The 13783-nt window shown below is 36.1% G+C and overlaps 1 protein-coding gene across 1 annotated transcript; it reads left to right on the top strand.

Moving 5' to 3' along the window:
- Positions 1–4126: 4126 nt before the first annotated feature.
- LOC140170974 (neuronal acetylcholine receptor subunit alpha-3-like) lies at positions 4127–8374 on the top strand. The gene is made up of 4 exons (XM_072194164.1): positions 4127–4228; positions 4507–4616; positions 6206–7235; positions 8225–8374. The coding sequence occupies exons 1-4, from the start codon at positions 4127–4129 to the stop codon at positions 8372–8374; spliced, it is 1392 nt and encodes a 463-aa protein (XP_072050265.1).
- The last annotated feature ends 5409 nt before the right edge of the window (positions 8375–13783 follow it).

The following is a 13783-nucleotide window of genomic DNA, read 5'->3' as shown; positions in this document are numbered from 1 at the left end:
TCCTCTGTATAAAAGAAAATATGAATATTAACTGCACATCATATACAGGGTGTCTCAATAAAAATAGGCCCTGTAGATCGGGGGACATAACTTAAAATATCAGCAATGAAATTGAAACTTTCTTGCAGATTCAAAATCCATGAAGTGTCTTCTGTAGATTGGTGCATAAATCGTCAAAATCCGTTCACTCGTCACTGAGATAATTGGGAAACTACAAATAAACTCATTTTTGGACCTTTCCAATGGCACAATACACATTAACAACAATGTGCTGCATTGTAGTTTAGAATGGAAGAAATTAATGAAGTTACGGGTTGCCTAAGGCTCGTTTTATCTTTTCAGTTTCCGTAAGTCTATTGTTCAGATACGAAAACGCAAGGGATTTAGTAAGTTTACTGTAACATGACTTCATTGTTAACTTTGAAGTACCAATCAGCTTATTTCAAAAGAGGCAGTTGCTTATGTCAATAAAAGCGGGAGAGACAACACCGCTGTTTTTAATGGCCTAGCGCCCTCTCGTCTTTGATGCATGCCAATCCGAATGACAAAGTCCACTTTTTTCTGTAAAAACGTTGAAAATAAGCTTTAAAATCACAAAAGGCCCGCTTATGAGCATATCGCACCCCAATGCACTTGTGCAGGGCCACAGTGTCGCCCTTCCCTCGTATCAATGTATATCTCCTATTTTGCTTCCTCCTGCCCCCCCCATGATCAGTCTCCCCACTGCCCCCCCGGTCCCCGGTCCCTACTCTCTCCTCTCGAGTTCTTCTCTTTCTAGTCTTTCCGTCTCTCCTCTCCTCTCTTTCTTCCTCACCCCTCCCACTCTCGCTTGTTCAGTCTCAACTTAAGTATCGCCCTCCCTCCCTCCCCCCTCGCGAAATTTATCAGTATGATCCATGACTGAAAATAAGCTCTGCAAAAATAAACATTTAAAATAAACCCGAGTCTTGCATATAGGCCCAACCAATTATCAGATTAGCTTGCCATGAATAGAATAAATTATCTTTGCTCCAATGCAATTCTTTTGTATTGCATTTCAATATAAAACATGATTACCAAATCACCACTTGTACGCGCCTCATTGGGAGATATTTGACTATTTTAGACGCTCGTTTCATCGCCAATATGAAAGACTTTTGCTTATAACTTGGCAACATGGTTAGTATATATTTCAATGCAAGACTTTTTTTACGAGCCACTTACGTCTAGGCGTAAGTGCATATACACCAAACACAAGTCAATTGAAGCCGTACAATTTACCGCGAATTTAAGACCGTAAAATTTAGACTCTTCTTTTGTCTAGATTGGCACCCAACCGCACATCTCAAGGACTTATGTAAAAAATCAATATAACTTACCAAAACGAAAACTGAAATTCATGAGCTTCAAATTTTCAGTAACTAACAAAAGGCTAGAATAAAAGATTGGTCATACCTGGGAGACTACCACTTCAGAATAACAATGACTTACAAAAACTATTACGGATACGGAAACAGAAACTGAAAAGATAAAACGACGGTAAGTATTGTTGGTCGAAGCAGACAAAAAGATCGATTTTCATTATCTACATCAAAATATTATTGGAAAAATAACACCTTGATGTTTTGCAAAACTTCATACTTCGAAAACTTGATTTATTGTTGTTACTGAGTTATGTACGTTTTACAAAAGTGATGCTGTTTTATCCCTTTTTACAACATAACTCGAGAACCACAGGACCTACAAAAGTATATCTGTAAATATAAATGCAATTTTTGCCAAAGCTCACTACCATTCGCAATATGATGTGAACTACCAAATCGCAAATAGTTTGAAATTAACTCCCAGTGTTGCTATAGGTAGGAGATAACTTGCCTGATCAGCAACTATGCCTCTTTTCTGTTATTGATGTTGTTTATCAATTTTTAAATAAATGAGTTCTGGTACAGATTCAATAAAAATGAAAGTACTCACTAGATATATTTCAGTTCCTATCAGGAACCTTGTTCACTCTGCAATGACTGTAGTGTTTCTAGTTGTCGGCAGTCCTTGGTGGCTGTGATGGTGTTGCCACATTTGTAGGACTGCCGACAACTAGAAACACTACAGTCATTGCAGAGTGAACAAGGTTCCTGATAGGAACTGAAATATATCTAGTGAGTACTTTCATTTTTATTGGATCTGTACCAGAACTCATTTATTTAATTTGACTTTGAACGATCCTGATGAATCTCATCAATAATATCAATTTTTGTTTATTTAACCATCAATACTATCACCTGGACATTTCATTTTGAGGGAACTTCTTTTGAATCAAATATTTCAGCCACTTCAACATAAAGTTCAGCCCTACTGTTGGTTGACTAATGTATGTATAATAATAAGTACATTAATTACATATCATTAAATTTATGATGTTTACTTCGAGGATGATTAAATATCAAAAGTTCAAAAAATATGAAATAAAAAACAACAACAATATTTGATATCAGAAGAACATTCCTCGTATTCAGAATGCAATTCGATATGTCTGATGTGTTCTCAGGTCCCACAAAAATACTGTGCAAATGTTGCTATCCGAGCCCTTAACCCAAAGAGAAACGTGTGAAAAACATTCTTTAGGAGATTGATTCATTGATTGATTGATTTTGAACTCCTACGCAGCAACACTTGGCGTTTCCTTTTATTTCTTTTATAATAAACTGCACATTATTGTTAATGTGTATAACCCCATTGGAATGGTCCAAAAATTTGTCTATTTGTACAAACTTAATTATCTCAGTGACGCGTGAACGGATTTGGATTATTTTTGCACCATTCTTTAGCAGACACTTCATGGTTTCTGAATCTTTAAGACATTTTTTATTTTACTGCCGATATTTTAAGTTATGCACCTCTTTCCATAGGGCCTATTTTTATTGAGACCCCCTGTATAACGATTCGTGATACCCAATTGTAGCACATTTGATGTCGTTTAAGAGGCAGAGAATTTTATTTCAATTTTATATACGCCAAAATTTTTTTTTAATTGACCAAGAATAAGGATAGAAAAAACTTTGAAAATTCTATGTGAATATTACATTAGACCCAACCAAAGATTACTGTTTCGTTTTTATGGTAATCTAATCTTTTATTTCCTGAAAAAACATTAAGGGTCTAATGTCGATTATTCACATACTTGATCAAAACATCGAACGTTTATTCAAGAAAAATGGTAGGTTCCTCTATAGTATTTTACTGACCATGGAAATGTACTGACACACGAGCACGTGTCAAAATCGATATAATGTATTGTCCATATAGACGCCCATTTATCATGTTTATTGTTGGATTTTTTTGTATAGGCCTATAGAACACGCATCAGTTAACAACAATTGAGCGCTAATAATACACATTAATGTTTTTAGGTAAATAAAATTCCAAAATATGGTACGTTTTCTACCTTTGCTTGTCACGTGGTAGGCCTATGTTGAAGTTGCGATTATATCTTCAAATATGTTTCAAATAGATTGCAACAAGACAAGTGGCCGAGTGGTCTAAGGCGCTGGGTTCATAGTGTGTCCAAAGTAGTGCGCCGTGAGTTCGAACCCCGCCTCCGCCAAACTTTAATGAAGTAAAATTAAAATTAAAATTTTACTTTTGGTGGTGTGGGCAAGACTGCCTCATCAAATGGCAAATAAGATCTACCCAGGTTATGAACTATAAATTCTTGCTATTCCTGTGATGCATTTGGAAGAAGCGGGCTTTTCAATAAACACCAAAACCAATGGGTACCAAATATTTTAATACAGCCTGTATTTTATTAGAGGAACAGATCACCTGTTTCCGCTTTAAGAAGGGACTCCATTCCTTACCCTTACCCGCTAGTGTGGTATAATTGGTATGTAGTTATAATTGAAGACCGAATTAAAAAGACTAGTTTGCGTGTGACGTCCAGTCAACCAGACCAAAAATTATGCACTGCGCAGGTCAGCACTCAATCACGTCGCGCCTTTGCCATGACGTCAGACGCAAACTAGCCTTTTTTAATTCGGTCTTCAATTATACCTGTGGTATAATTTTTTCTTCTACAGGATGAGAAGAACCAGATTATGACAACAAACGTGTGGCTGAAGCAGGTATTTAAATTGATTTTATGTTGTTAAATATGACACGATCTGATCCAATTGTATCCAGCCAGGTGAGGCGAAATAGTCTTGATGAAGTCAGAGGCGCATCTGACGAAAGCTCGACCACTCACACAGTGACCGTATGTACCGGCACTGTGACACCCGACGACGTACTTATAACTGAAATCTATAATCACTGAGTTATTATCTGTTCCAAGCCCGGTGACACCTCATTACAGAAATTGGACCTGTCGATAGGTTGCAAGAGGGGATAGCCTTTTGCTTGATAAAATCAATATAACTAAGAGTTTTTGGTACTACGAAACACATGGTCACTCACCAATCAATGAATAAATTAAAGACATTTTGAAATCTAATGTACTCGCTACTTGACTTGTTTTTTGTTTTTTATTGAAAGGCTTGGGTTGACTACAGATTGACGTGGAATCCGACTGAACACGAAAATATAACCGTTATACGCGTCCCATCATCCCGAATATGGCTACCAGATCTTGTTCTCTATAACAAGTAAGTTCCAACATGATTACCTGATAATTATATTATGAGGTTGGGGAAAATATTGAGAAACATAAATGAGACATGTGCAAACAGACAAAATGCGACATGTTGCGATGTTATTTAGCGAAGTGATTTTGATTTCAATTTTGTTACGTGTGCAAGAAAACTGATCTGCTAGATTTCTGTAACATTTTGAGTATTTTGAGATATAGCCAAACAAAGGAAGTATTTCCTCTGTTTCCTATTGTTTTGGAAACTCTTTAACTGTTCACATCTTTTGAACTGGTTGTCCAAATCCAATGGGGTTTTCTGCAAAATGTAGCTTTGCAAATGCTTTACAGTCCTGTAAGAAACTGAAAATTGAATGTGTTCGACTTTAGACTGAATTTGCTTGATCACACCACATAGGGTGTCCCAGAAAAAATTACCGGGCAAATAAATTTGGACGTAAGTCAAAAAACAGACATCAGAATCCAAAAATCTAAACATCAGCGTGTAGCCCATCTTATTCTGCATCTTATACGCCAATTTTACTGGAATCAGTTGACTGATCGCGAAGAAATGAGAGATTACATAACGCATGTGTCAATTCACTTCATTCCAAGTTTGAAAGAAAGATCATTCAACACAATGCGCACGAGTAGTTAAACTGTCAATGGGCTTCATATTTGAAATCCTTTTCGTTCTTTTTAAACAACCTGTTTCTTGCAAAACATTTAATTAGGTTTTGTTCAAATTTGAAAACCTGCACGATATTGAAAATGAAAACTTGCATGTGAGATGATGCTCGGTATTTGTAAATATCTTTTTTCGTTAATGTTGAATTAAATGTTGCATGAAGAATACTACATAAAGAATTCCAGCTGGCTTAAAAAATTCTCACACACATATGTTTTCGGAATATTTCCAAGAAATTGTATTGCAAAGTTTAAATCTTTTAAAACTTCAACATTAATGTTGCGTGGTATCAAAAATCACACGTAAAGCTGTAAGCACTTGATCATTGTCATTCTTGGCTCAAAATGTTCTTTGTAAAGTATATTTGCACAGCTTAAAGAATTAAAGTTGGAGAGCTTCCAATTATTGTAGAGATCAAAGTTTTCTCGGACAAACTGTTATTCATCTTCAGTGAAAGCATGAATGACATAACACCGTCTGATTTCAATAGATAATGTGGACTAAATTTAATGAGATACACAAACTTTAGGAAGCGGTGAGCGAGTATGAAAAAAGCGCCTGTTGATCAAACTTGGAATGAACTGCATTGATGCAAGCATTAGGCAATCGTTCATTTCTTCGAAACCAGTCAACCGAATCAAATAAAAGTTTCGTATGTGATGCACAACAAAATAGGATATGCGCTACATTTTGAATTTTTTGATTCTGATGTCTATTTCTCGACTTACGTTCAATTTTATTCACTCGGTAATTTTTTATGGGACACCCTGTATGTTGTTTTTGTTGTTAATTGTAGCAAAGATATGACTTCCAACTTCACAATTACTGTTATCATAGCTTATATGATGCCGCTTAAACTGTTAATAGTGCAAAGTCAAATAAGTCGTGGTTTCAACTAAAAGCTTTATTTTTCATTTCAGCGCTGATGGCAATTATGAGGTCACGCTGATGGTGAAGGCTTTGTTGTACTATTCGGGCGACATATATTGGCTTCCGCCAGCAATCTACAAAAGCTCCTGTAAGATTGATGTCAGATATTTTCCATTTGATCAACAAGAGTGTATCATGAAATTTGGATCATGGACATATGATGGCAACTTGATAGATCTGATATCTATGGGGTCTAGTCCAGAAGGAGGGACTGCCAATGTTGATCTTGAAGATTATTGGGAGTCTGGTGAATGGGATATTGTGGATACGCCTGGGGAAAAACACACAGTGAAATACCCTTGCTGCAAGGAAATTTATACAGACATCACGTTCCATCTTAAAATTCGAAGAAAACCTCTGTTTTATACAGTGAATCTTATATTACCGTGTGTACTCATTTCATTTCTTACTGTTTTGGTATTTTATTTGCCGTCAGATTCAGGAGAGAAAATCACATTGTGTATATCGGTACTTTTGGCACTTACTGTGTTTCTGTTACTGATTGCCGAAATTATTCCTCCAACATCACTTCTTATTCCACTCATCGGACGTTATTTACTATTCACTATGGTTTTGGTGACATTATCTATTGCGATAACAGTTATAGTTTTGAACATTCATTATCGAGGACCCAGCACTCACACAATGCAACCATGGGTGCGAAAAATATTTCTAGAAACACTTCCACCAATATTGTACATGAAGCGACCAAACAAGCCAGAGATTAGGAAAACTAAGCATAGAGACTCAAGAGCTGAAATCAATCCAAATTTATTTGAAATGAAAGAGTTGTACCATCACAAAGAGGTTGAAGCGACGCGAAGTAATGGCAGCGATATGTTTGAAAACCACAACCCAGGAGGGTACAGACTTCGAACACTGTCTGATGACGTAGGTGGAATTAATGCAGAGGCTGCCACGCACTCTGGTTTAAAAAAGTATTCAAAAGAGTTTAAGCAAGCATCTGAAGGTGTGAAATTTATAGCGGACCATCTAAAAAGTGAGGATGCATACAATGCTGTAAGTATGAGCATCTCTAATACAATTAGTACATCTTGGTAATATTTTGATGTATCAATATCAAAAAGAAAATTATCTTGCAAGCGGCAGGAAAGTCTGACAGGGGCATACTCCGACCCAGCAACACAAAAATGTTTTAAAACGTTATAAACGTGTTTGGTTTTATTTAAAACGTTTTAGCATTTAAATTACGGGTTATATAAAGGTCATGAAAACGTTGTTTCAAAACGTTTTATCTGAAACAAAACCGATACAACAATATTTTTTTTAAAACGTTGTACAAATTTTATTGCGAAATATTGTTTGTAAACATTTTGGCAAAATATTTTGTCAATTCTTAAGGAACATTATTTTAGAATGTTTGCATCAAGTGTTCAAAAAATGTTTTATGAATGTTATTAAAACGTTTGTATGCCCTTTATATAACCAGGCATATAAACCTTTTCTGGAAAACGTTTTGTGTTTGCTGGGGATGTATTACAGACGTAAAAATCCATTAGTTAATACGACTATACATGTCAAATAAACTAAATGAAGAGGGGTAAAATGAATGTCTGGATTTGATCACAGAAATTTGAAAAACGGACAGTTACTTGACACTACTTATCTCTTCTGAATGAAGAGGGGGAAATGTATGTCTGCATTTCATCAGAATAAACAAAAAACTGACAGTTACTTGACACTACTTATCTCTTCTGGAAGCTGATCCCACATTGATGGAGCAGACACGGTGGCGGCTTTACTTCCATACGTTGTTGTCTCTGGCGCGGTTGGAACAGTCAAAAGCATAAGTGAGGAGGATCAATGCCCCAATCAAAGCTAATCCTTTGGAATGATCTAATCAATTTAAACGATTACTTTGTTTGGAGTTTTAGACCTGTGTGGATCAGGGTAGTTTTCGACGTTTTGCGCATCTAAAACAAACAAAGTTGCCCAAGCAATTACAACATGTAACATTCTCATTCGTGTCCTTTCTTATTATTTTCCAGATGACAGAAGACTGGAAGTATGTTGCCATGGTGATAGATCGCATCTTCCTCTGGCTATTTTTGATTTGTGTCATCTGTGGTACCAGTGGTATTATATTATCTGCACCGTTAATATTTGCACCAGTTGAAACACAAAAAAGCGCCAAGTGATGTCTTTAATAAACCTTGACAATGTTAGACGGCAGTGACGTCATCAGACTGATCTGTCCTTGCATATAAACTTAAAAATAAATCTTACGATTGGGTAAAAGCTACTGTTTGTACTTAAGAGTCCAGCAACTGATTGGTGACAATTTTTAAAGCAAGGAACAATTAAGCGTTAGTATGTAAATACAATACGTATGTAAAATCAGTATCTAAAAGCTGAATCTGGTACAAAAAATCTCAAATCATCGTGTATGTTATATTCATTCTGGAAAACCTCGTTCATTTGAAGTTAAAAAATGACACAAGGGCTAGCTTAAGGGTTCGGTCACCCAACTTTGCACAGTTTTTTTTTGTGGGTCCTAAGAGCACATTTCATATCAAATAATTTTGATTTTTTAGAATTTGCGATATAACACAAATTTTATGGCAAATAATTAAAAACTAGAAATTGTAGGTCTTTTGGGAAACTTAATGTATATCTTCAATACAAAGGGTTAAAATATTGTCAATTGATGGTCGCTTTTCATCCCAGCTACATACACATATCATTAGATTTATCAAGCTTCCTTCGAGGACTGTTATATTTGCTCACAGGTCCCACGAAAAGCATGATGCAGTCATGTCTACAGTAGAATTCATCTCGACCTTTGCAGGACTTAAACCCCATTAAAAGCTATTAAACCAAGATAACACTCATTGAAGCAGCTCAACTGAATAAATCAGATCTTCTCTGGTTGTGCACAAGTGTCTGTTTTCAATGTGCGACATCGCAATAAAGCTGGTATTATAGCTTCAGTTGGTTAACCGATTATAAAGGAAACGAAAGGAAACAATGGTATGTGTAGCTTTGTTCACGAAATGAGACAAAGACCTGCTTTTTGTTAACCAGCATTCTTCAAAATGAGCAACATAATGATTGTTGACTTAACACGGTTTGGAAATAATTTCTTCATATTTTTGGTGTTATCTGTCGTTTACATATCCTTCCTAAAACACAAAAGTGCGACCCTCTCCAAACATCTAAATTAGCTAAAAATTTAGGACATGTTACAAAACTATATTTTCTAGAACCTATTTAGAATAGTTAAAATGTAGCTTGTACCGTTTTTTTGTGGCATCCTTCAGAAGTGATCGGTCCGATACCAATATTTTCGGTCAAATCTCCATTCAATTAACACGGGGAGTTGGCTAGCTATGCATTGCCCTCATATTTTACAAAAGTGCGACTATTTCTGAACATCTAACCTAGCTGTAATTTTAGGTCATGTTAGAGAAATATATTTGCTAGAAGTTTGGAGAATAGCTAAAATATTGGCTGGTTATTTTTCACACAGTGATGTTAACTAGGCAAGTGCCCATTCTTCCAACGTACATCATTTTTAGAGGTCACGCGTCAATGGTGAGAGCACTGTGTATTGTGTATAGGAAAACGGACAGTAACTGCAGTATGGAATTGTGCTAACGTCGCTATCCGAGCCCTTCATCTTTTTAATCATGTTAATTCTTTATTAACTTTTAATCAAAGTGACGGATCGCTATTGCAAAAAGTTAGAATATAAATTAGCTTCCGATTTAGAATCTGAATGGCACAAGCGGATGTGGATTAAAGGAAGTCTCCGGTAATCACAACATTATGCCTTATAATGTTAACAAATAATCATGAAACACGAATCACGTGCACTGAAAGCCAAACTGGAGTCTAGGTGACTCTAAAAGTAGAGTCCAGCCATTCTGTGACTCTATGTCTAAAATGACTCCATATTGGGAGTCATTTAACTCCCTTGAAGAGTCATAAATTTCTTGACTCCGCTGAAGAGTCACTGTTGATGACTCTACACAGGAGTCATTTGACTCCCAATATAGAGTCATTTTAGACATAGAGTCGCTCCGAAATAATGATACACATAGATGTACATCAAGATACAAATTCAAAGTATAGACCTACCCGAATAGGAGACTTTACTCTGAGTTTCACGCTATTGGTGATTGTCAGACGACACGATGGAGAAAATTTGGCTTGACCACCATCCCCTTGGAATGGGGGAATATACATTCCGTGGTGTCAAGAGCCAAGACATTACAGAATGTGACTCCCTTGAAGAGTCATAAATTTCTTGACTCCGTCGACGACTCTGAATGTAGAGTCAATTGACCCCACAGGTAGAGTCAACTGACTCTACTGTGATAATCAGGTGACTCCTTTGGAGAGTCAGTGCTAGTTTACTCCACTTATAGAGTCACTTGACTCCATTCTGGCTATCAGTGATGGTTTTATATTATTTAAAACAAACTCATATTGACCAGTAAAAACAGCAGACTTTTAACATGCGATATTCAAAATTCTCGGCCACCAAAATTGTCTGAGGCAATGATGTTCCAGCAATGTAATGAAGAGTGATGACGACAATTGAGCACAAATAACCATGACGTCATTGCCCTAGACAATTCCGGCGCAGGAATTTTTAATATCGCGTGTTGAGAGCCGGGTATTTTTTATGGTCAATATCATGTGAGTTTGCTTTAAATAAAACCACGTGTTTTTCTAACATAATTATATGGCACATTATTATGATTGCCGGCGACTTCTTTTAAGGTCTTGAGTCATTTTATATTGAATCATTTTGTATATCATTATGTTCTCATTTTATTGTTTATCGCCCTGTTTTAATCAATTGTAATATATTTAATTGTTGTGAATTTTATAATTTTAGTGGAAAAACAATAACTTTCATATCGTTTGCTTGATGTAATATATCAACACTTTGATATAATGGCCTATTATATCAATATCAATTGATCAAAATGGTGTGTGTTCATAATAAGCGGAGCTGGTCCTGCGCATATATATTCAAAACCGTTAAATAATAATCATTATACAATATATAATATAGTATTAATTGGCTCAGTATAAGCATATTGCCAATGTGTTGTGATTTTTCCGTATGTCTTATTCCGCAAATTTTGATGGATTTTATTTCAAATTGGATTTAGTCCTAGTTCAAACAATCATTTAAAGGTCATATTTTATCAGCTTATTGAGAAAATGTTTTGAAATCATTTCTTAAAAGTTTTAAAAGTTTCGAGCATCTCAAACTTATGTGTGGGTAGAGGAGAACGTATTCCTCATTGGATTTCAAAATCTTCCAAATCTCGGAGACATACTCATAATTTTATTTAATACTAGTAACGTTGATATTAGCATAACCCAGCAAACACAAAAAACGTTTCTAAAACGTTTTAAATAAGTTATATTTTGGGTTTTGGTTTAGGTAAAAACGTTTTAATAACATTAAAATGTCGGGTTATATAAAGGTCATGAAATCGTTTTAAAACGTTTTGTATGAAAATACGTTACAACAATATTTTTCAAATGTTTTCGATTTTTTATCAACACTTAAATAACATTATGTTAAAATATTTGCACCCAGTAAACACAGAAATGTTCTTAAAATGTTTTTTACAAAACGTTTTAATAACATTTAAATGTCGGGTTATATAAAGGTCGTGAAAACATTTTAAAAACGCTATTGTATTGTAAATATTTGGGGCAAACATTTTTTTGCAAAATATTTTGTCAACCCCAAAATAACATTCTGTTTAGAATGATTTGTACCAAGTTTTCAAAAATGTTTTTGGAATGTTATTAAAACGTTTTTATACCCTTTATATAACCCGACATTTAAATGTTTTCTGTAAAACATTTGTGTTTGCTGTGCAGTAATGTTATGAAAACGTTTTATACCATTAATGTACCCTTTATACAACACGACATTTAAACGTTTTCTGACAACCTTTTATAACCATTTGCGAATCATGTCGAAAACGTTTTGTGTTTGCTGGGAATGTAGTAAAATAAAAATAAAATAATCGTATTTTTTCTTTCTGTTGTTGACATTTATGTTCTCAGGCTCGTCCTATGCCGTAGTTGGTATGATGTAAAATCAGGTCATAAAACAATCGAAAGTACACCATCAAATGCCTGTGCACTTGGTCGACACCAGAGCGAGTGCTCGAAATTACGCCACTCAGTCTAGGATAACTACAGTTTGATGACGTGCTTTCAAATTTGGCGCAAATCATTTCACGAAATACGATTTAATGTGCAATAATGTTGAGCCCCCCAATTTCCAAACAGCTCGCCAAAAATTGCTTGCCCCCCCTCTCGGCCTGCCAAAATCCCCCCCTCTCGGCCGGCCAAAAATTCTTTGCCCCCCCCCCTTGCGCATGCCAAATTTTTGGGATCCCAATTTACAAACCTTAAATGGTCTATATACCTGTTGCGAGCAGGAAAATTTGCATATTTAAGCGTTCCCGTACTGTTATCCTAAGCCTTTTTAGAGCGTTTTATTTAAAAGGCGCCCCATGAAGAAAAATCGCTTGCCCCCCCCCTCTCGGCTTGCCAAAAATTGCTTGCCCCCCCCTTTCTGGCTCGCCAAAAATTTCTTGCCCCCCCCCCAATTTTACCCTCCCCCAGGGCTCATAATTATTGCACAGCCCCTGAGAGGTTGCGATTTATTACGCATTGGGCTATTCATTGGGCTATTCTATTTAAAATACACACTACCCCTGTGTGTATATCTGTCACAGGGGGAGTATGAACTTCAAATGGAATTAATGCAGTAGGCAGCCCCATTTAAATTTCATACACCCTCTGAGGAAAAATTTGCCACAGGGGTAGTTTGGATTTTAAATGGAATAGCCCATTGGTGCTTTCGACCGACCGAATTAATATATTATTCAATCATTCTTTATTAATCACATCATAAAAATACATCAAAATTAACAAAAGAATGTACGATCACCCCCAGGACACGCTGAAAACCTGCGTTAGCAGGCCATCAAGCAGGCAGGAGGGCCTTAAAAAGGCAACACAAAACACAATATAAAATACAACTATTATAAAATACAAATGCCAAAAATGTTTTTAACACAGCAAATGAGGACGTGGGGAGAGATGCAAAGCTAGCAGTAAGCAAAGGGGTGGGAGAGCTAGATTTTAAGGTAAGGAGCCGCCTCCCAATGGGGCTCATTACGGGCGTTCCAGATTGTAAAGCTGCTGACTTGCGCAATCTTACTAATCTCCCGGACCAATTGCTTGGAGAATTTGGCTCCTGCGAATTTGAAGGTGTCGTGCAATCTCCCCACGTTCTCACTTGTAACGAGACCCCTTGACCCAATTTCAAAACAGTTCAGGTAACATTTGCAAATAACAATAGCAAAATCGCCACAAAATTGTTAATATTCAATTATATATCATGAACGTCAGTACATCAAATGATTTTGAGATAGTACTGACGGTGTTGAGGTAAGTTTAAACTGGTCACACAACTTAAGAAAAAATTTGACTTACTCAAATTTTCGTCCGTCATCCGACGAGACTTTTTCAAGAGTGGTTGACTGGAGCGGGATTTT

Source organism: Amphiura filiformis, chromosome 15 (assembly GCF_039555335.1).
Source record: "Amphiura filiformis chromosome 15, Afil_fr2py, whole genome shotgun sequence".
NCBI lineage: Eukaryota > Metazoa > Echinodermata > Ophiuroidea > Amphilepidida > Amphiuridae > Amphiura > Amphiura filiformis.
Note: the sequence above shows the minus strand (reverse complement) of the source record. Positions and strands in the feature narration are given on the sequence as shown.

Bases quoted from the DNA above. Each gene is read 5' to 3' on its own strand.
- LOC140170974 (XM_072194164.1), top strand. From the start codon at position 4,127: ATGACACGATCTGATCCAATTGTATCCAGCCAGGTGAGGCGAAATAGT. The intron at 4,229-4,506 runs GTATGTACCGGC...TTTTATTGAAAG, and splicing joins CGACCACTCACACAGTGACC to GCTTGGGTTGACTACAGATT. The intron at 4,617-6,205 runs GTAAGTTCCAAC...TTTTCATTTCAG, and splicing joins GATCTTGTTCTCTATAACAA to CGCTGATGGCAATTATGAGG.